The 24,024-nt window shown below is 33.6% G+C and overlaps 1 protein-coding gene across 27 annotated transcripts in view; it reads right to left on the bottom strand.

Moving 5' to 3' along the window:
- The window catches only part of adgrl2a (adhesion G protein-coupled receptor L2a), a 186,715-nt gene that overhangs the window by 43,935 nt on the left and 118,756 nt on the right, over positions 1-24,024 (bottom strand). For 18 of the 27 annotated variants that reach the window (XM_039736021.1, XM_039736023.1, XM_039736022.1 and 15 more), the window contains 12 exons: positions 22,670-23,470; positions 12,004-12,300; positions 10,991-11,094; positions 10,250-10,435; positions 9,336-9,374; positions 7,095-7,278; positions 5,909-6,031; positions 4,695-4,900; positions 4,051-4,224; positions 3,350-3,559; positions 1,528-1,748; positions 966-1,032 (listed from right to left, as the gene is read on the bottom strand). In XM_039736021.1, coding sequence (XP_039591955.1) covers positions 966-1,032; positions 1,528-1,748; positions 3,350-3,559; positions 4,051-4,224; positions 4,695-4,900; positions 5,909-6,031; positions 7,095-7,278; positions 9,336-9,374; positions 10,250-10,435; positions 10,991-11,094; positions 12,004-12,300; positions 22,670-23,470 — 2,612 coding nt within the window. The remainder of the gene's footprint in view (positions 1-965; positions 1,033-1,527; positions 1,749-3,349; positions 3,560-4,050; positions 4,225-4,694; positions 4,901-5,908; positions 6,032-7,094; positions 7,279-9,335; positions 9,375-10,249; positions 10,436-10,990; positions 11,095-12,003; positions 12,301-22,669; positions 23,471-24,024) is intronic. The other 9 variants (XM_039736008.1, XM_039736029.1, XM_039736030.1 and 6 more) reach the window with 1 other exon arrangement.

Genomic DNA, 24,024 nt, shown 5'->3' with positions numbered 1-24,024 from the left:
TGCTCTCAACTCCTTCTGTTTTTTACGATATATTGTTTTGAACAGTTATGTTTTTGCTTCTTGGGAAGATTAGAGGGCAAAGCAATAGAAGGTAGGAGAATTACTCTCAGGACCTGTCCTGTGATTGCTACCTGCCATTTCATTTTTTGAAGTAGGGAGTACAACTCCCAAAGGTCCTTTAGTTCTACGCTTAACTGATTTAGTTGAGGATAATAATGTCATGACCAGTAAATAATAGTGCACTCTTATAGAACATAGTCAATATGTTACAGCATACGTCCTTTACTTATATCCCTTCTGACCAGGCAGCTGGGGGCTGAACGGACAGAGCCTGTAGTGATCTGACAAGCAATTAACGGAATTCTCAAAGCATACCAGCAGCCTTTTTAGCATCAATGTGTTAAGTATAAAAAATAAGCCATTTACTTGATGATTATAAATATATTTGATACATATGATTATAAATATGTTTCAATAAAAAGTAGAATTACACCTCAAAATTTTTTTCACAGGAAAAAAGGCACCTACAAAACTTTTAAACCATAAATACAAAGAAAAAAATTAAACTTATTTGGTTTAAAAACAAAAAATAGCGTATTCTTCATCTGACTTACAATTACAAGGTCATTGTGTGAAACATCATGGTACAGGCTGTTTTAGGGCGTTTTCTCATGCACTATTAACTATTGCTGAGTGTACTTCCTAAGATTCAAAGTAAAATTCAATTTAAAAGGAGTAAAAAGAGAAGCATTGTGGAATATTTTAATAGTCAAGGAAAGAAGATGGGAAACATCACTTAACACTTATACAATAAACTCCTTTTGTTATTACATCTGTCCTTGTGTTTTAAAAATTCCTTTCCTTTAAATGCCTGCCCATGTATGCCGTCATCTGGACCCTTGATAACACTACTTCCCTGCAATTGTGTAGCCAGGGAACAAATACAGAAAGGAAACATAACTTACTATAATAATAAATGCCACAGGTCCTATGAAACTCCAAATGAAGTGGTTGTCTACCCTCAGCCAGCATCTGTTGATTTAAACATTAAACATGTGTAAATCAATGAATTACTTTTTAATATATAAATCACAATAATCTTTGTAATCATAAAAGTGAAAATGTGCATATAATATAATTTTTTCATTAATATAATATAAGTTTTCAAAATGTGCGATTGCATGAAATATAATAAACGTAATACTGAAGCACTACTTCAAACCACAGATTGATCCAGGTACATCAATTTCATTAAATCATATAAAAATATTTAAAAATGTCTTGATTTTCAAAAAAGATTACAACACATTTTAATCTGAAAATAATTGTTTTTCATGTGAAAATATTTAGTTTTCATAGTAGGAGATGACATGATCACAGTCTCAATCAGGTGATGAACTCCTGTTATTGTTTTACCAAATCTTTAAATAGCTCAATTTTAATTGCCATGCCAATGAGGTTTTGACAGAACAGAAATAAAAAATAATCAATCAAATAAACATAATACAATATAAAACAATAACTTACGCTTTCTTTGTTCCATAGCTTTTATAGTCAATTGCTGCAGATACACCAACTACTATAGCTGGGACAAGATAGCCCGAAACATAATAGTACTTTTTCCGAGAATATTCACTTTCAAATACTTCAACTAACATGAGATATAAATGAACACCCTCAAGACACATCCAAGCAAAAGCAGCAAGAAAGAAGAAGTGCAAAATGCCAGCTATTATTGAGCATCCAATCTGCAAAGAATGAATAAAAAATGCAATTAGCAAAGGAAAACCATTTTAGGAACAATGTGTTCTACTACAGTATATTTTCCATATTGAAAAAAGCAGCATTTTTCAAAAAACAGTCTGCTGCCATTAGAATGACATTTCTTTAATGTGGCTGTATGTTTATGAGAGAAATAAAAGGTAACAAAACATTAAAATGCAAATATTCATACTATTTTGCTGTTAAGAGCTTATAAAAGAGGTGAAAATATGCTGTTTTCTTTTTGGTATTAACAGCTTAAATTGTACCGTTTGTTAATGAAGTAAAAGATATCACAGAAATTCTAAACAGTCATTTTCAACAAAAAATGCTTTAATAAAAATGTATTCACCATCTTTCAGCATCTATAGCTATCTAACTTTACTTCTGACTAGTAAACAAATTCAGTATATGTATGAGAATGAAAAACTTTTTTTAAATTAATTTAATATTGCAAAAAACAAATAACACATATTTTGATTTTTGACATAATGAATATATCATTCAATGTATTAATGGAAAAAGTAATTCACAAAACACATTATATATAAAGCACCTATAAAAAGTATTCATCTTTTTTTTTCGTTACTAAATAGGTCACAGAACTTACCAATGGACTAATGGTAATTTAGCTGGTCACCTGCCTTAAACTAATCTGTAAGGATACATACTCTCTCTCTTTGTTAAGTCCCAAATTTAGAAGATTTTCAAAGGAAAAATTCAAAATGAAGATTTAAAAAAACAATCTAAGAAAAGTCAGAAGAGAACTACAATTTCAGGAGAAGGAAACAAAAACATGTCAAAGGCAATGAACATTCCTTGGAGTTCCACACACTTCATTGTGCAAAAGTTGGAAAATATGCAGATACTGCCACACTACCTATAACAGGCCACCCCTGTAAATGTATTTGTTGAAACACCAATATAGTTTGTATGGAAGCTACTACAAATTTAAATTTAACACCAAATAAGCTAAAGATCTCAGGAGCTGCAATTCAACACTATGATGAGTACAGTCCAAACCTCTAGCTATGAGACCTGCAGAAATGTAATGGAAAGTCATGTGTTCTTACAAGACTAAAGTGGCCTGAATGTAACATACTACTGTACATGTACATGTGGAACATTTCAAATACTGTTTTCTGGCTTCTATCAAAACTACTGACCCAGGAATTTAAGTTAATCATTTGATATTTTTATTTAATGAGCGACTCATACTGTAACTGGAGAAACATTCTAAGGAACTAAATAATAAATCAAACCAATAAAAATAGGTGTTATTTATATCTTAAAAATATGAATCTAACTCTACAAGACAGCAGAGTGGCTAATGCTGCTGCTTCATAGTTTCAGCACCCTGGGATCAAAATTCTCTCTTTGTCTGTGTGGGAATGAAGTAAATGTGTCAGAGAGTCTATGCATGTAATCAGACCACTACAATGTATTTATGTTTTTGATTTTTACATTTACTTGAATAAGTGGTTCACAACAATCTTCATAATTAAACTCACATTCATTTCATGTCATTTCCAAGGTACCATTGGGGAGACACAGATTACAAAATCAATAAAATGACTCTCTTACTTACCCTTGGTCCTGTCATATCAATGCCAATTAGAAAAATTAACTCTGCAATGAAGAGATTAATGCAGAGATTTTTGTGGATGGTATTGCGATCACTTTGAAGGCCCCGAAAAAAACAAAATGTGAAGATGCAGATTGCCAAGCAAAGAAGGGAAACAACAATCCCCACCCTAGTGATGACAGCAAGAAGTAACTCATGCACTCCATCTTTGTCCTGAAAATGAAGAATGAAGCAAATTAATTCACCTGTTTATCAATATAAACAGAGAAGCTGAGATGCTCACATATATCATTTTAGTAAGAAGTGGCTGGTAAATTACAGTTTTATTTTACAGGTGACACACAAGGAAGTATGTGCTCAATGACTATCAATCACTGCCTAAGCCATCAGTTAAGTGAGATTAATGGCAAAAGTAGACTAGGCTTGTACATACTATTGTTCAGGTTTTATGTTGTGGCACAAGTATTAATCCTACACTAAAATCAAACATGTTTCAAATGAAACTGCACAGCTGCACCTGTACTTTGAGATTTAATAAAGGTACATGTTATGTATCTTTTTCTCTGGGGAAGCATTATCTAACATAGTGTATCATGCCGTCCTGGATAATAAAACAAGGACAAAAATGTGACAAATGTTCTCAGCAATGGCTGTAATTCTGCAAAGCACAAAAAAAGATATATGAGAACAACTAATACACTCACTTCAACTTCCCTATGGGCCATGAGAATAGCAAAATTGGTCAGGTGACTACAAGCACAGGTTGTGTGAGTTTTATTGGCTTCCACCAGTCTGCATCCTTGAGTGGACCAGTGTCCCATCATGCTCCTCTCCGAGTAGTTCCAGAAAGAACAATTTGAATTGAAATACTTTTCAGACTGAAATAAGAAAATAAATAAATAAGATAACAACAAAAATCCTTTGATTTTAGCCCCAAAATCATTTAGGTTAAAGCACTTGCCAACAAGGACATAGGTGCTTATCATTCTTGGCCTTGCAGACCTTTTAGGACTTCTACTGACTAAATTAAACAGTCAAGATAATTGGTCTGCAAACAACTGTACTTGGTATTGTATGTCTAATCTAGCAGTTAATTTTCCACTGTAAAGGAGAAGAGCATCATTTACATGTTAATGTTGATTACTGAATTAGTTTTCATTAAGAATTCACTTAAGTTCTAATAATCACTGAACCAGAACTATTTAATTCTATGTATACTGACTTAAATAAACTCTTCCTTGGCCTAGCAGAGCATTTACAATTCAAATGGAGAGATTGTGTCCACTTTAGAATTCTATCCTGGTAATTTTACTACTCACTATTAATTTTTAAGGAGGACTGGACTTACATCAATGTGTTCCAGAGTAAAAAGTACAGGGTCGGTCAAGAACACACGACTTGATTCTTTATTTATAGAAGCAGCAACGATATGGGAGTTGACAGCCACAGAATGGTTCCGGCCATTTGCATCGTTGCCAAACTTAACTGTGGCATTTTCCGTGCTTAGAAACTGGCCAAGTCGTTTATAGAGAATGAATACGAGTTTTGCAACACCTGAAGAAAAAAAAACACATGTAAGATAAAAATACTTTCCTGTTATTCTATTTTACTACAGTGCTTTCCAAAAATGTATAATAAAACGTACTTATAAAATAAGCTTGACCTATTTACTCAGCCATCTGTTATACTTTTTAAAAAATCTTTACCTAACAAGCAAAATGACTGTGCATTTTTTTTTAAAGTATTCTTCCCATTAAATGTGAAAACAAATACTGAAAAAAAGCTTAATAAACATCTTTTGGTATTTGTGAATCTAAAATCCATTTATAAACTTAATTAATAATTTACTTTAATTGCTAAGTATACAAGTGGCATATAAAGTAGTATTATCAGTTATATTACATACAGTAGTAAGTAAATACTACAGTAGTACTGTAAAACATATTAAACTGAATTTTAAAAAAGGAAACACCACAATAACTGTTTGCTATAAGAAAAAAATACTTGTGCATTCAAATTCCAGTGAGTGTGCCATGTAATGGACTTGTCACTTTTCAGATTTTGTTTCTGTCTTTGTACTTTGTTTTTGCTGGGCTTCAATAGGTTCAATGCATGGATGGAGTGGAAAAAACTGAAGAAAAGCAGCAACACTCCCTATACAAGGATAATTTAGAGTTGCTTGGTTGATAAAATGAACTCTCTAAACTATATTTAAAATAAAACAAGTACTTTCAAAATGCTGTCACTACTAATGCAGTACACTACTAATTAAAGTAAGAGTTACCCTCTTTATATATATCAGGGTTAATAATATATAACAAAGTGCTAACAAACTACATTATTCTAGTTGAACTGTAATGAATACTTTTATCAAAAAATGCACCCCAGTTTGAAGTATTGCATAGACTGAAGAAACTATAAAATTTCACTGTTTTAAGTGATTTATATAAAAAGCGCAGTAAAACAACTTTAGTTATATATGTATTTAAAAAGTAATTCTAATGGTCGACCTCTACATCCTTACTTTTAAACAGCCCAGCTTTGTTTGTGCCTATAACTTACCATTTCGACTATTCAGCTTGACAGTGTTGGCAGACAGCTGGAATGAAACTCCTTCCTTACTTGCCTGAGGAAATTTCAGGTCTTGTACCTGGCCATCTGTGCTTAGTACATAAACATCCAGAACTGGACAAAACCAAATAAGGAAACACAGAAAATCAGCTCACATTAATATGCACAGTTCTTTAAGAATCCAAGACATTTATTACAAAAAAGTTGTAGAAAGCAGTAAGTTTGTCTATACAGTTAAACTTACAAAAACACAGTTTGTTAAGAGTAAATTCATAACTTGTATCTTACTACTTTTAATTGGTTTCTGAGGAAAACTGCATTCCTTAGCAACAGCAGGTGCTGATATTTTATAAGTTTAACTTCAAGAATACAAAAATGTAACATTTTGAATGCTAGACTGCAGAAATACAGAAAGATGCAAACACATATGTTCTCTAATGTTAAACAAATATTACAACAGTTAGTAACTAAATACATTATTAAATACTGAAAATTTTTTTTATGATCTTTGCAACATGTAGGACATAACTCATTCTGCCTTGACAACAGGGGGTCTACTGCATCTACCTATCGTCTGTCAAATGCGAATAGTATTTAGGTAGTCTATGCAGAGCCAATGATCTAACTACATGAAAAGGTTTATGGAATTACAATGCAAGGCTGAACACTCTTTGATCTGTGAAATTACTTAGGTCAGAACTACCCATTTATCAACAAACTTTCTTCAATTCCTGTAAAATGTTGTCATCTATTCCCTTTGGAAATATATTACTTTAGACAGATAGATAGATGTTCAATGGTGTCACCTTTGTGCCCCGTTTCAAAAATTAGATTTTGTCGGTCTTTTAAACTAAACACTTAATAAGTAGAACAAAGTGCTAGATGAATTCAGATATATCTATATATACAGTATATATCTATATATATATCTATATATACAGTATATATCTATATATATATATATCTATATATCTATATATATATATATATATATATATATATATATATATATATATATATATATATATATATATATATATATATATATATATATATATATATATATATATATATATATATATATATAAAATACCAAGCACATCAGAAAACCTGTACAAAACATTCAGCTTTATAATAATGCATTAATACGCTATACTACAATACTATAAGAACTTACTTATATTTTCAGCTGGGACTTTTACCACAGAGGATTCTGCAATATTGTCTGCCAGAACAAAAGCTCCTTCTTCTAGAGTGTCAAGTAACATGGTTGCTGCATGGGTTTGTTCTGTACTGTTCATGTCCTCCCAAGATTTTAAAGCTTCGGGTCTTAATAAGTTGTCCACTGTATCTACAATTGCCTATAAACACCACAGACAGGGCAAAAAATAACTAAATGAAACAAAAACATTTATCATTGAAATTATGCTAATTAATTATCTGTGATAGGTAGAAAAACTATGACATTTCTGTTTTAGAATATCTCTCAAAAACTATCTTTATTGAAGAATATGTCCAGCCCAAAATTGCCCATTTTGTTTCTCCTACTTGAAGCACAGTATTAGATTTACACTTAATGCAGCTGTGCTTTCAAGGAGAAAACTGAACATGTAAATGATAACAAGAAAAGAATGACAACATATAAGTAAAAAAAGGAATGCTACTTTAAATGATAACCACTTGAACACTGTTTTTGGCATTTTACTTTTATAAAAGAAAAACATTGCAAGCCAAATTTCCTGCTCTAAGATAATTTCTGTTTATTTTATATGTTAAATTTGTAAAATCCAGTAATACGCACAGTGCTTTTTAGTTCTCAATTAGAACTGCAAGTTCACAATATAAGGTACTAAATTGTACTAATTACATTAAAATTGGCAGATGGCAGTCTTCAACATTAATTAAAAATGCAATCAAATCTAGTGCTATACATTTACAAAAATATGTTCTTTGATATACAGTATAAGTAGGTTTTATTACATAATAATCCACTAAATCTACTTGGGTTCACTACTCTGCCAAGAACAGCTCCATCCTGACAGTAAATAAAGTCAATACAGAAATTCAATGAGACATCATTAAAATCTCTTTAGAAAATAATCAAATCAATCGGGCTAATCATTTAATCAATTTTAGCCAAGCTCTTGCACACTAATGTACAGATAATGTAGCCATGCATTAAATGTGTCAAATACTGCTGAATCAGAATTTGTTCTTGGCTAAATTCCATTTACCCTAGTTATAACTGTTTAAAAACACACATATATGAAATTGCGTATAACTAAACAAATCTATTTTCATAGTTTTATAGAATTCTATGGCCTTTATCAGTAAATGTACTGCTTAAAAAAAGGGCTCAGTTATTTTTCAGTATGGTATAGTATTCATGAGAATGAATGATTAGAAAAACCTAGCTAAGTCTGCTGTCAGAGTAAGATTAATTAGCCTAATCCATCTTAATATCCTCTTTCTGTCTTCTGTTTGAGCCGCTTTGACCTTACTGGCAGGTGGAAGATACCTTGATGTGGCATAAAAAGGATTTTTTTCCTTCTCTAATGGGAGATGGAATAGTCAAGCAGCTCACAATGAAAACGGCTGCAACCATTAACTGAAAAGGGACATAAATTGGTTTGCCCTGGCTAGCCTTATTAGTCACACAGAAGTATAGATTTTTAGTCTCTAATCTACTGTACAAATGAAAAACCATGTCACAAAGACCATGTTGGCTTAATTTACCTGGTGTAAGTTAGCATATGGTTTGCAAATGTAAGGGGTTTCATGACTTGAAGAAAAGAAGAGTTCAGATCACACTTGAAATGGCATAAAATTCTTCAAACATCACAAATGGAAAATGGAGCTTAGCACAAAAATTGCTGTTGAGTATCATGCTAAAATGCTGAATTATCACAATAATTCTCAATCTCAGAGAACTGCTAGAAACAGTTTGGCTTTAACTTCATCTTCCTTTGATACCACCTTTGACTGGATAGGTATAGCAAGACAATTCCTAGCCCCCAAGGATATAGTATATGACAATATGGGCATCTAATACAAGATACTTGCAAGAACTCATCAAGTTAAAGCACAAAGAAAACCAAACATCTACTAAATAAAAATAACACAAGCAACAGTCATAAGCCACCACCTGCTCCGCTCACCTCTGTATCAATAAAAACACTTAACTTGCCTTGGAGGCTAGCATTGTCATACAGTTAGGGAAAAGGAAAATTAATTCTCTTTACTTTGATCGAGCTTTGGACTGTCAGGTCTGAGGTGCAATTATGGCTGTGTGAAGGCAATTACTTATACAATGTAGGATGCAGATAAAAAGGAAAGAGGTTGCATAGCAAAACAAAAGGATCATGCGGCTGAGCAGGGCGGAAAGGGAGGACGTATAGTGATAGCATAGCTGAGATACCTTAATGTATGCCCTGCATGTCTTGTCTCGTTTTTGAAGCTTTTTGAATTAAAAAGAAAGACAAAAAGATCAAACACAAAAACACATGATTAGTTAGATGCTTTAGTACTACGGTCCAGGACTAATCTATAATAGCTCCAAAGCAATGTTTTAATAGGGAAATACCATTTTCATCTTCTAAGGTCCAGGATTATGTACTTTGCCATAAATAAATACAATGATAGAACAGCTATTGTTAATATAATTTCTTGTCAAGCTTTCTAGTAGTAAGTATCAGTATTCAGCCATTTATTTATTATACTCCTTATAATTTGCAACTTAATGCAACAAGTCTAACATACCAGAACAAAATAGATAATTTCTGAATCATGGTTTAAGAATATACTGTTTAAAATTTACCGATTCTATGGGATTTTATACTGGTCTTTGTCAAAATGCTGCTGGATTGCTTTTAGCCATAACTTTTTAAAATTCAGATTACTGTCAAATTTTGGGTGCCAAAGCTTATGCCAGTGAAAGTTGTCTAATTCTTTGCTATTTTATTACCTGACTTGGACATGGTAGTTTAATTTAAAATTATTTATATAATATGAATTACATTACCGAATAGCTTATCATTTAGAAAAAAAATGACAGGCGGAAATTAAAATATTTCTTTGAGAAACTGGGTATTTTTTTATATGTCCACAGTGGAAAAATTAAGTGTTGTCAGTAATATAAAGTATAAACTCTCATTCTGTGAGACTATTTTAGTTATTATTATTAAAGTGTTATTTACTGTACAGGGCAGTACGATATTTTGAAGGGAGAATACACAATATCAAAGATAACAAATGGGCACCCAAATATATGTGATGTAAAGTTTATTTGTAACAAGATGAAATGGAATAAAACATTAACCATAAAACAATTACCTTGCCAAAACTGCGGCTTGCAGAGTCCTTTTCCCTGGGCTTCAGTTCTTGTAGCTGAGCATCTAAAATGTCAACAAGCTGCTCCATTAATCTCACCGATGAACTCACATCTCCAGCAAAGATGGGGCCTTTGGTATGCTTGGCCAACTCATTTGCAAGGTTAGCAGCATTTTCTCCGCTTCTGATCTAGAGTGATATAAATTATTATCTCAGCATGGTTCAAAAAATATTATTTTAGGCTACAAGGCTCTCCTCTCTCATTACAGCCTAGGCATGCTGTGATGAAATATTCTTCTACACTATCATGCATGAAAAATTCTTAACTAATTGAAGCTGATAACGTTATGCCTATTGCACTGGGTGGGTGTTATTAGCTAAGCTCCTTTGATGACAATAAGTTAACAGATAGGAGTCAAAGGTGAACAATCTATAGGAATTTTCTGTTCAACTTGATGTATGACAAAAACTGAAAAAAGAAAAAAAAACACTACATCAGATATATTTTAATGTTAAAGCCTAATATTGAGTCTCTGCTGGGAAAAAAAATTGAGCCACTTCTTTTGCGCTAATATTTAGTTAGACAGACTGACCTGAAAAAACACATAAAAACTGTAGGATAATAACAGCATTGGCAAATGAAAGATGCAGCACCTACTGGTGTTTTACCAGCCATGTTTTAATTTTCTTATAACAAGCAAATTTCAGTTGACTAGCATATAAAGTCTTAAGCTTAAGACCAACCTTTTGTGCCACTTGATTTACCCAATGTGAGGTACAGTTGCTAAGATCAGGGCCCCTGGGGTTCCACGTTCCAGTAGAGAGAATACAAAGATATGAGGCAGTGCCTACAAGAAAAAGAATTAGTGAAACTGAATCTGTTTATCTGCTTGACGGTACAAATGTGACAGAAGACAAAGATAAATACAGCACTTTGCTACTTTGTAGATATGGAGTTGAAAATGCAAGGGCTGTCAGATAAAAAAACAGGAAAAAATACTGAAATAACTGCTGCAAATCACAGCAGACTAAGTAATTTTCTTCACAGTAAACAGACTATCATTTAAGGTAACAGAGAACTAACCTGTGCAATTATTGTGAAAAGATAGAAGAATTTTAGATTTTGGAATTTTTTAACAATTCCGCAAAAAAAAATATCTACATACTGTACATTATGTGAGTACACACAAAATTAAACACAAGTGCACAGAATAAAATTTCAGTGGTTTGTTCTTGTTAAATGCTGTACAAAAATACATCAAAAGTTTTTCTTTGAGAAACATCCTAATGAAAAATATATATTATTATATTTTACTTCAAGCCTGTTTAGGGCCTTCTGCTGTGTGAGCATCTTCTGAAAACAAACTCCCCAGAGCAATGAAAGTGAGCATGGAGGAAAGAAGCCTTTCCGTCCTCTTACAGCTTTTTACAGAAAACAAGTACATTTTCATTGCCTTTAAGTTTTATAACATTTACATCATACTTTCAGATTATCCACAAAATAGACACAACATGAGAATTTTATAGATATCAGTGCTAGGTATTCATGATTTTGTAAACATTTTTAATGAGATGGCATATTTAAAGCCAGTTCATACAACCTCAGAGATACTCTGGAATATCCAACAGTTTGGCATAACCATTTACAACAGAACTTTACCGTGCATGTGTGTATATTCTACATATATACACAACTGTGTCAAATTATTTAAAGGCCTATCTGAAGCCTTTTATTATATTCAATGTTTTTACATTACCTCGTGTTCCCTTAGGACATGGACGCTCAACTATCATCCCTCTTTGTGTCTGGGGCCAAGAAATGCCCCTTTTTTCAGTGCTCTCACAAAATCTTTCAGGTAAAGGAAAGAAACTGTTTTCTGTAGGAGCTTTAGTTGTCGGCACTCCTGGTGGTGGTTTAGGCCCTCTACTTCCTTCTTTCACACTCCCACTGGTTGTTGTCATGATTAAACCTTTTTGGGTTGTGGTTGTTGTGGTGGTAACTGTGGTTTTGGACAGCTCTGCTGGCGGAGCAGTCGTTACTACAGCGGTTGGCACTGCAAGTTAATTGAACAGAATTACTTTGAAGTTCACAGAAAAAAAAACTGCATAGCAAATGTCCCTTTACGCTTTCAAATAAATAACAAAGCATATCTTTTTCATGTTTAGCACAATATTCACTTGAACGTAAGAGTTACCAAGAAAAACACACAGCGAAAATATTAAGGCTAAAGAAACACAACTTTTTAAACTTTGCTTCTTAAAAGAAAATAATTACTACAATATATTCCTAGCCAGTAGTAATCCTTGTCTGAAAGATTTAATATTCTGCCTGATTATATTTCAAAAATGAACACTATTTTGTACATATGCTTTATTGCTTGTAGTGTACTGAGATTTATAGTTTCAAGTTGTGTCTTTCTTTGAATAAATATATGTTTCCTTTAAATAAATTTATACCCAACATCCCATAAAACAGATGAAACAACAACAACAGGAAGAAAACAGTATAAGTTAATAGCATATTTGTTTGCATTTAAAAGGAATACTGCTTTATATGGTCATTTTTGGAATTTATGGGTATATGCAAAAAGACACGAGTTTGAAAACAGATTTAATTAAAGTATTTTTTAGAAGCAGAAACCTTGTTACCTTGTCTCCTAAACAGATTATTTGTTAAATCACAGTGATTTTACATTTAATTAAGTACTCTTTTCTTTTCTATTACAAATATTCAAAATGTAGTACTAAGGTGTTGTACCGTGTTAGCCATTATGAATGTAGAGAAAAGCCAAGCAAAGTGACACCTTTTATTGGCTAACTAAAAAGATTACAATATGCAAGCTTTCGAGGCAACTCAGGCCCCTTCTTCAGGCAAGATGTAATCAAAATAAAAGCAAAGCGAAGTTAGAGTTGATCACTAGGAATATATCTAAAAAAAAGAAAAATTTGAGTGAACAGTCAATTTGCTTTGCATAACAGTTGAAAAAGATGCTGAGATGTCTTTCATGATCAATGTTATTATTTTTAAATGAATGTGACAAAGAAGTGTGATAACATAAAGCAATGCACTTATTTAACAGCCAGTAAAGTACTGCAATTACGTCTAGCGGAAATGTTTTCTCTAGAGGTGACACTGACATTTCTCTTTTGTCCTACCCTTGAAACTACTAACAAAGTGCTTAACATGGTTTTTCTCTGTTGTAGTTATAAAAATAAAATGTTGCCAGCATTGCTATTCACTTTTATTAATACAAGTTGAAATGCATATTCAGCATTTTGATGAAAGTGTTGTTGACAATGTGATGAAAACTGTTCTTGTTTACCTAATTTCATTTCATTTTGGTTAATGGCCCTCGTCTAAAAGCAACAATAATAGCCCTGCCAAACTGCAATCTAATTTTGGAAGCAAATGGTGCCAAAATTGGAAAGATTCAAAAATATTTTAAGCAGTTAATGCAACAGATTTATATTTTACTTACAGGGTTAAACTACTATTAAAAGCATTAGTCTACCAAGTGAGCTGTAAAGAAAGAAAAAGAGAGAAAGAAAGTGACCGTAAATATATTTAAAAGAACAGGATTAGTAGAGCGTGGCAAGGTGATGAAGTGGTAATGCTACTGCCTCACAGTAAGGAGACATGGGCTCACATCCCAGGTCCTCCCTGCATGAAGTTTGCATGTTCTCCTTCTGCCTGTGTGGGTTTGCTCTGGTTTCCTCCCACAGTCCAAAGACATGCAGGTTAGATGGATTGGTGATACTAAATTGACCCTAATGTGTGGTTGGTGTGTGTGGGTCTGTTTGACCTGTCCAGGGTTTGTTCCTGCATTGTACTCTATGCTAGCTGGGATAGGCTCCCGCACCACCTGCGAACCTGGTCAGGACTATGTGGGTTAGAAAAATAACAGATAACACAATTAATCTTTACTGCAGCAAGAACTCAACATATACTGTATATTAGTTACCTAAGAATACCCTGCACCCCCTTCTGAAATATTGACTGTTACATGGTTGTAGGCTGCTGCTGTCAATCTTAACAGCATCAGACGCATGGTTGTAACCACACTGGCTCCCGGTGACAGAATTAACAGCTACCATTTAACTTAACTTACATAGCTTTGGGATGTGTACGAAAGAAGTGTATTAAACAGGCTCAATAATAATAAGGAAAATCCAGATGATGATCAGTGTAAGAATCAAACCCAGGTTCTCTAGGCTGTAGGACACAAGAGTTAAGCACTGCACAAACACTGCAATCTGCTTCCATCTGTTCTTTGATCTATAAATTTCTTAGCTCACAGGGAGCCACAACCTGCTATGGAAACTAAAGGTGCAGAAATTGACCCTAGATGAAGGAATTAGTCCATCTGAGGGTAAACACGCATACACACAAGATCAAAGCAAAGCCAATTGAGGGTCAATGTAGGAAAGTACAATAACAGAAGGAAATTAACCTGGAGACAAGATTATCATACATTTTATTTAGATATGCTCAAACATGTAAATGCCACATAAGACAGTTGCAGGAGTAATTCAACTTGGGTCCATGGAGTAATGAGTCAGTAGCACTAACCTCTCTTCACCTCTTGGCCATGTTGGTAAAACCTTATCCCAGCAGGACTGGGTGCAAGTCATAAATCAACCCTTTATGTATTACTAGTTCATCCCAGAGCACACTTACATCCATCCATCCATTATCCAACCCGCTATATCCTAACTACAGGGTCACGGGGGTCTGCTGGAGACAATCCCAGCCAACACAGGCAAGAAACAAACCCTGAGCAGGGTGTCGGCCCACTGCAGGGCGCACATACACGCACACACACACACACACACCAAGCACACACTAGGGACAATTTAGAATCACCAATGCACCTAGCCTGCATGTCTTTGGACTGTGGGAGGAAACTGGAGCACCCGGAGGAAATCCACGCTGACACGGGGAGAACATGCAAACTCCACACACATCCATTTTCTTACATTGGTCAAATATAGAATAAGCAGTTACCCTTACATGGATGTGGGATGTGTAAGGAAAACCAGAGAAAAAATCTCAAACAAAGGGAGTTCAAGAAAGTGCAATATAGACAAGTGACCAGTTATGGGATTGAAACACAAGAGGCTTGAGGCAGTGGTGCTAGCCAGTGCAGCACCCTTGCAAATGTTAAATAAATAAAAATCACCTTTTGCTCACATTTCATTTAGGATAAAATGGATTAAAAACATTTCCGCCCACTGGCTACTGCTTTTGTTTTTGTTTATTGCTACTGAAAGCACAAATGACTTGTGCACTTATCATGCATTCAAAGGCTGCTTTCATTGATTTCAAGAGAGCTGCATGTCTCATCATGATGACACTCTTCATCTCACCTACTGTTTTAAAACCTATTCTAACACTGTTTGTTGTCTGTTCCTTCACCATCCACCTGACATCTCATAACTATTCCCTGTAATTTTGTTTTGATTATGGTAGGGTGCAGCCTTGCTGGCTAGAAATCTAGACAGTATCCTCAACTAACATAAGGATAATGTTCCTCAGTGTTGTATTTTATAGGACATGTAATGTATTGTTTTGAAGTCAAGGAGAACACTGCAAACGTCGTTTTGTTAGAAGAAAGGAAGATGAAAATCCTAAGAATGCTGTATATTAATAGCAGTTCAATTAACACTCCGAAAGAGGAGAAAAATCAAACCTAGACACAATAATCCCTGCAAAAAGAGTGATAAGTATTGAACACAGCCCAGCTGTCTCTTATTGTCAGCATGTTAACAACTTAGATTGGACTTCAGAAGCTCTCAACATCACTCTCATTATGAAAGAAACAGCTGCTAATACCATGACTAATGCCTGCAGGTTTTTATGTTTTCTTTTTTCATGCTCATGCATCACATGTACAAAATTTGTCATTGCATTTATTTTATAGGAATCAGCACAATTGACTTGTGAAGTGTAGCAAGTGGCCAACTTATTGCTCTCAGATTATTTGCCTGATGAAGAAATAAAGAAATGGGATTTTATTCACTCAGTTATAATTGCCATTCTGAATTCCAAAAAGGTGAAAAGAAATGAGTGTGCTTTCTGGAAGAATGTCATATTTAAGGAATCCTGTATGCTTATATTTTCATTTTAATACGTAATACAACAGAAAGTACAAACTAAATAATTCAATGACAACATAAACAACTTCCTAGATCACAAGGAAGCAGACATAGTACTTGTAAAAAAATGATGAGAAAATGAATTGTCTAAATATATTAGGAATATAATGCAAGAAATATTTCAGTAAATATAATGTAAATGCCATATGACAGAATGAACAGAACAATGGTATAGCTGGTAGACAAAACAAGTATAAAACGACGTTTTAAAAGGAGAGATAGCTTTAACACAAGCTTATATTTTTGTCTTTATTCATTTCTCACTTTAGTAGTAATTGGGGTATGTGTATGATTCTTAAGCATGACTGCTTCTTAGTAAATTTAACATGAACAAATTTATTTTTTATTTTTTTTTTATTGTTTAAAGCACAGAGTGCAGAACTATGGAGTATGTGTACGCTGCAACAGAGGTGATTACTTACATGTGTTTGGTTTTCGGCCTACTATCAGCAGTATCCAGGTGCATTTAGTAAACATGAAATCGATGGTCCCATAAGATTTCACTGCACACCAAGAGTGGCTTCTGCCTCAGGAAAACCAACTACAGGATCAGGTGTTTATTTCAGACATTAAATGTACAAAGCAAAAATGTACTGTAGCACTGCAAAATAAATAGCTTCCTACAACATTAAGTTATTTTAAACCTCATTAGCATTATATTATTACACTGCCATGTCCTTTTCATAAAAACGGCTTGATATCACTATTAGACCTGACTAATGGGTTCATGCACTTAATCTGTGAAGATGAAACCTCACAATTGTGTTAAGTCAAATTAGATTTGCAAAGAAAGATTTTTTCTGGATGTAGAATTGTCACACTATATACTACAACTGCATGCATTGAATCTATTTTATATATATATATATATATATATATATATATATATATATATATATATATATATATATATATATATATATATATATATATATATATATATATGCTAGGTATACAGTATATTTTCCAAGAACAGAAAGCAGATGTGGCAGGATGTCTGTGTATGTTTTTGTTTTATTTTATTTTTTTTGGAAAAGTGTGCAATGTTTTAGCACATTCATTTCACTATAGAATGAGGAATAAATTGGTCCAGGTACACCACTGTTGGATTACAAAATCTGTTGTGACAAGTACAAGTAAAATAAGGTTATGTTTAAGCATATAACATATTTATGCTTTCTTATATTGGAATATCTATTTGATAAATTGGTCTTCATATTAGGAAAGCTGACATAATATAGATTAAAAGGCGATGTTATAGAGGTGTTAACAGCTGTAAAGAAAGTTAAGAGGGCAGATGTCAACTTTTATGTTACAATGAGATCTACAAAAAGAAAATGTACAGGCGGAAGTGGGTTAAAGTTAAATTTTTCATGAATGTTAGTAGCAAAGTACTGCAGTCAATAGTAGGACTATAGCAACTTTTAAATCTCCACAGGATAGTATTTTACAAATATTTGATAAAGACTGACAAGACTGATGAATGCCCTGCTTGCTTGAAAAATTTGAGATCTCACTACTTGTTAAGCGAAAATTAGTGCTTAAATAACTACTCGATAAAGTAAGATGCAGAATATTAACATTTCCACCACATCCAAAAAGTAATCAGAATATTTCAAAACATAACATTTTATTTAAATATGAAGGAAGGTGCTCAAATCACGATCAAAATTTTTTTGATGCCACCATCTGTTTCACAGTTAAAAAAAAAAAAAAAAATCAGACTTTTCAGGTGCTGTATCAGAGAAAGGATCTATTTGTAATAAAACTGGATGCTATGCTACTAAATGGCCCATAGTTTACTTGGTGTAGGCCATTGATTACAGCAGCAGTTCTCAGTTTCTTATTACTATTACTATTTTGCCAAAGTCAAAGATATGGCTGACTGCCAACAGTCTCTTATTAGCATAAATTTAGCATTATAATTACCACATTTTTTGCTACATGTATTAATGTCACTGTCCATATTAAATGATATGATTGCTGTTGCCGGGGGTCATCTCTCTGCCCTGAGACAAAGTTGGACAGAACAGAGAGTTTGAGTGTGATGAGACAGGGGTAACGATCACTACACTAAAGCTGAAGAAGAGGGGGAAGGAGTTAAATAGAAGTGAAAGTTTTTTTCATATGGAGTGACAAAGGGCAAAACCGAATATTTTGTGCAGTATCCCAATTTTTCATTTTGGTGCTCATTATAGTATTGTTAAGCTATAGGAACTTCTATAGATAAACATTAAAATAGCATTAACCAAACAAAATAGCTGTGAAAGGATTGTATAACTTTTAAAGTATAATACATCATAACATATGAGATGCCACTGTGGAAGTATAAAATTATGGGTCGAGAATGTAATAAAAGCTAAGAAACAGTATTTGTTACAAAGCTGGGTGGACTCTTCGTATATGTTGTTTAGAGGCTGTCAGCAAGGTGGTTTGATGATACAACACTGCTGTGATACAAGTTGATAAGCAAGGTTTTATGTGAGTGAACAGTGCACAGATTTACATTTTAAAATTGATTTAATATTGTTATTTAACCTGCTTAAGAAATTATTTATAATAAATTTCACTTTGCAAACTTATGATGATTATCACCTTGCAGACCCCCCCCCCACCTGACTCCAGTCAGTCTACCGACATTTAAAAAATCAGTGGTTTTAGGAATGCCTTTGAAGTTCAACAAAGAAAAGGCTCGCAAAATACACCATCTATGCACCTTTAGGACAGATGTCTGACCAATACAGTCAAAACATTTGGGTGGTGAAATGTTTAAAGGAAAAACCTTAACCTTGTAGTCAGATATGCTAAATATGAAAGTTATATATAGGCCAGAACAATGGTGCAATGATTAGTGCTGTGCTGCCTCATGGGTCCAGTGTCCTGAATTACAATCCTGTGCCAATGTACTGTCCACATGCACTATTAAAGTTGGTTTTCAGCCATTTGCTGCTGTGACAGGGTTTAACAGGTTTCAAAATGTTACATTTCCATATAAATATATATATACATATATATATGCATATACATATATATATATACATATATATATATATATATATATATACACACACACACACATATATATATATATACACACACACACACACACACACACACACACACACACATATATATATATATATATATATATGAGAGAGAGCATTACAACTCTCAAACCAGTTAGGGATCCCTACAGCTATATATTAACCAGTGCTTCATAGTATTATCCATAAGCTGTGTTTAATTATCAAAAAATATCTAAGCCATACATTAGTTAAACTGTATAAACCCTTTATTTATTACCTTAATTTTAAAGATTTGATTGTGAATTATTAGGACATTCCACTCCAAACTATGAAAAGTACTGAAAATGTACAGTAATTTTACAAAAACTCTACTAATCCCATAAACAACTTCTCTGGGTCCATTAAGGTATAAATAACCTTTGCTATTAATTCTTGATTTTACTTGATTTGCTTGTTTAGAGAATGAAATAGCCATCAATATAATGAATTTTCTAATAAAAGAAGTCCTTAAATAAACCTGACACCTGGAATTTGACTGGGAAAACACAGTTGATTAAACAGTACTACTTTCACTCTTTTTAAGGGTTCACAAAGAATAATAAATATTATTATATCATCCAATGATATTGGATTTTATAATAATAAATATTATTATATCATCCAATGATATTGGATTTTATGTTTTTGATCTTTTCAGGTGATTTTTTTATTAATAATTCATTCTTTATGTCCATGTAATAATGACTTACACTTAAACCAGAATAAAGGTTAAACACTGCAATTTCAGTTCAAGTTTGCATTCTTAAGCTATTAGAAGTCTATTAGAAGTCTACAATAAATTTTCTAACTAAAGTTTGGTAAATACACAACAAGCAAATGTATATGTGAAGGAAATCAGGGAAGTCTGCCAAATTAGTAAAGCGGTAGCAATAACAGGGGTTACCAAAAATCCTAAAATGAAGAAAATGTATTTCTCAGCACGGATGAGCTCACTATTATGACTTGCATGTGTGTGCAGTCCTAATTTATACCACAGAACCATACATATCTAAAAAGTACACAGTGAGAGCAAAACTAAGTTTATTGGTAGTTTTAGCCCTCCTGACTATATGCTACTTCAAGGCATTTATTGTAAAAAATGTTAGGGTTAAATGTACGGTTGTCCCTTTAAACTTTTCCTAAATACACACATACATTTTATCATAACATTAATTCTGAGCTGTAAAACTATATGAATAAAATTAAAATAGCAACAACCTTCTGCCTCCACTTAAATCCGCTAGAACCGTCACACAGAGACATTATGGTGGAATTCAGAAAAAAAGACCACTTAAAAATGATGCTGTAGAATGCACTATAAGAAGACTGTGTCTATTTTAATGTATGCTTTTGAGCAATACATTAATCATCATGTTTGTCCAACTGTTATTAGTTTTCTCAATGTAGTGGTGGTGAAACTGGCTATAAGTTATCTATTTATTGCTTGTGCTATGGTACATACTGTATATGCTAGACAAAAGGCTGCTCTTGTAAATGCTTACTAATTGTAGTGATTCACATATAACCAAATGACATGCAGATGCTTTTAGTCAAAACAAGGCTAAAGAACACATATTCTCTATTTTATCCTAAATGTGGAAATTTATATTAGTCTGCGGCATTAATAATCCAGTCCTTTTCTTCACGTGTTTTAATGTAAAGCACTGGTATGTGAAATTTACTGTGCAGTTTGTACCTACTCCCATTTAGAATCAAAGCAACTTTGATACAGTTGTGTGATCTGGAAACTGTGCTATATGAGGAATGGCTAAGTGACTGTATAATTGGCAATGACTGCCATCTACTGAGATAATGCCAGAGACACTAGGGGTTTTGTCGATCCTGTCTATTACCTCACTTTAAAGAATGCATGATTTTGTTCTTTGTTATATTTTGCCTTGCATTCTCTGTACAATATACTGATACCGGTAATGTAAAGGTTCCTGCTATGATGAATGTAGAATTCTCTCCACAACTTAGTGCATAAAGAAAAAAGTGTATCCTAAAGTAAACATAATTAGTGTTAGTCTAATATTCTGTGATAACTAAAGCGGCTGCTGAAAACACATTAAAACAAGCAAGACATGTTGGGTCTAGATATAGCTAGGACAGCAATTATACTTATTTAAAACAAGCGTTCCATGGCACATATTCAAACAATGGACATTTGGGAAAGGTTTTCTTCCAGAGCCATTATAAGAAGGACAAACAATTGTCCTTCCTTACTCTAGCAGAAGTCTCTAATGGCTTCCCTTAAGAGTCCTTTTTTAAACACCCAGTAATGAAAGATGACAGGCAAATGATGCCTTGGAACTTGAGAATTGTACTATTTCCCAGCATTCTCAGTGCCTTTTGCTTCACAAGCCAGACCATTTTATCTTAATCTGACTATAATTTCAACAGCAACTCAAACATTAAACTGTAAGGTCTTCCTGGAGTGTAAGTCTGTCAAACAGAATGATATTAAACACTATCTCAGAACTGACACTGAAATAGCAAACATAAAATGCACCAGTTAAAAAAAGCAAGCAAACAAAAATGAGAATGTACTTAATGTTATACACACATTCACACATATTCATTCTGAAAGGCATATTTATGTGATCAAAAGTCAGTGTGGGTTTGCCTCAATAAAGTGAATGGCAGAGAGTCTAGTAATAGGAGTAATTATGCCCACAGAGGTACAGACTCCCTGCCTGAAGATATTTGTAAGTCTAACTTGCTACTGCTTCTGTGAATTAAGCTATAAACCTTGTTTGACATGGCCTACATGATTGTTTGATCTCAGTTCTGCACAGTGTGATGCTCTTTAATGAAAGCTATAAAAAGCAAGCTGAATATTGCATTGTGCTCTTTGCTGCGTTAGAAAATATGCATTATGTGGTTGTGGTTTTGATAATACATAATTACCCTCGAGCAGTGTACCTACCTGTTCAGGCAGGTACAGTAAGACAATAATTCTCAATGGGCCAGCAGTTAACATCTATGATGTATGTTTGTTACTATAGCAAATATGGGCGCCACTGGCAGTCTATATTTGAGGACTCACACTGTGCTCCCTATGGTGCCATTCAAGTACAAAGAAACCAACAGTTATCTTTTTACAAGAGCGTAATTCTTTTTCAGGTGCTGTTGCCATCAAAATGCATGCAAGACAAAAAGCATATTAAAGCTGCAGTACAAATATTGTAAAAGTGTTTACCTTGAGCTGGATCAGGAGGTCCAAATTCCAGGTTATACCTTAATATGAAATTACTGTTCCACACATATAGCTGATTGTCTCGGGGGTTGTAATCCACTGCAGTGATATACTGGTACTGGTTAGGAAAAGGAATATCCACAAACTCTCCTCTGCTTTGTTTGGTATTGAAAATGTAATCAATAAGGTTTTTGCTCACTTCACTTTCATTGTCTTCATACGTGGAACGAACAACATAGAGAACTCCACAGATCATGAATGCGTTAGACGCAGATCTTTTATCATAATTTGTCTCCCAAGTTGCCTCAAAACGCAGGGTGTAGGGGTTCAGCTGGCTAATGACTATCATTCCATTATTTTGCTCAGTAGCATAAATGACCCATAAACCATTTTCATCTACTCCCAGGTCAATATCAGTTTTCCCACCCCATTTGTAAGGTGAGGTGTCATGATAATTAGCATTGTTTATAATTGCCTCTCCACTTTTGATTCTAGTCCTCAGGTCAAACTTTACTATGTTTCTGGTTCTTTCTTTATTGAAAAAAACAGCACCATCATATACTACAAATCCTGTGCCATCCACTCGATGAGGAAGTTTATACGTTGTTGTTTGTCGTGCATTCTGAAAGTCATCTAAAGAGGCATACTCTATGAGAGTATCAGTACGGTATGGAGTCCAGGGCATGAAGTAGATCTTATCCCCTGCCTGTAGGGGATCTTTGCACCAAGCACCAGCTTGTGGCTCTGCTTCAAAGAGAAATGACGTTTCTCCAATTGCTTTCAGAGTTCCAGGGCAAACAAAAACTAACAATGAAGGAAAAAAAAGGAAAGAAAGAAAGAAACAAGAAAACACATTTAAATCAACAACAACTTAAATGCCTCAAAACATAATTTCTTTTTAATCTCGCCATATACTGATTCTCCAGGAACAGTGAGGGTATCAGTGGCAATCAAACTACAGATACCAGATAATCAGTGATCTCAAGCAGAGCTTGAACTGTTATTTATGCTATAGGAGGACATGAAGAGGAAAATGTCAACATGAAAACACTGTAAAATTGAATGAGATGCATAATTGCACAGGGAGTCTATAAAATTGGATATCTTCATTCTTGACCATAGATCTGCATAATGAACAGAAACAAAAGTATGCAAATTAACACAGTCACTCTGCACCTTTGCTTCTATGTTTTCAAAGAAATTTTGCCAGTAATATTCATTTATCTGGTATCTGAGATGCTCCTTTTTTTAGGACTTTAGTGCAAATGAAACTCATTTAAAATATGAAAACAAGGGTAATAAGTATCAAAATAAATTAATGCATGTTGTTTCAAAATGCTTGAAATTTCCAGAAGTGA

Source organism: Polypterus senegalus, chromosome 14 (genome assembly GCF_016835505.1).
Source record: "Polypterus senegalus isolate Bchr_013 chromosome 14, ASM1683550v1, whole genome shotgun sequence".
NCBI classification, from domain to species: Eukaryota; Metazoa; Chordata; class Cladistia; order Polypteriformes; family Polypteridae; genus Polypterus; species Polypterus senegalus.
Note: the sequence above shows the minus strand (reverse complement) of the source record. Positions and strands in the feature narration are given on the sequence as shown.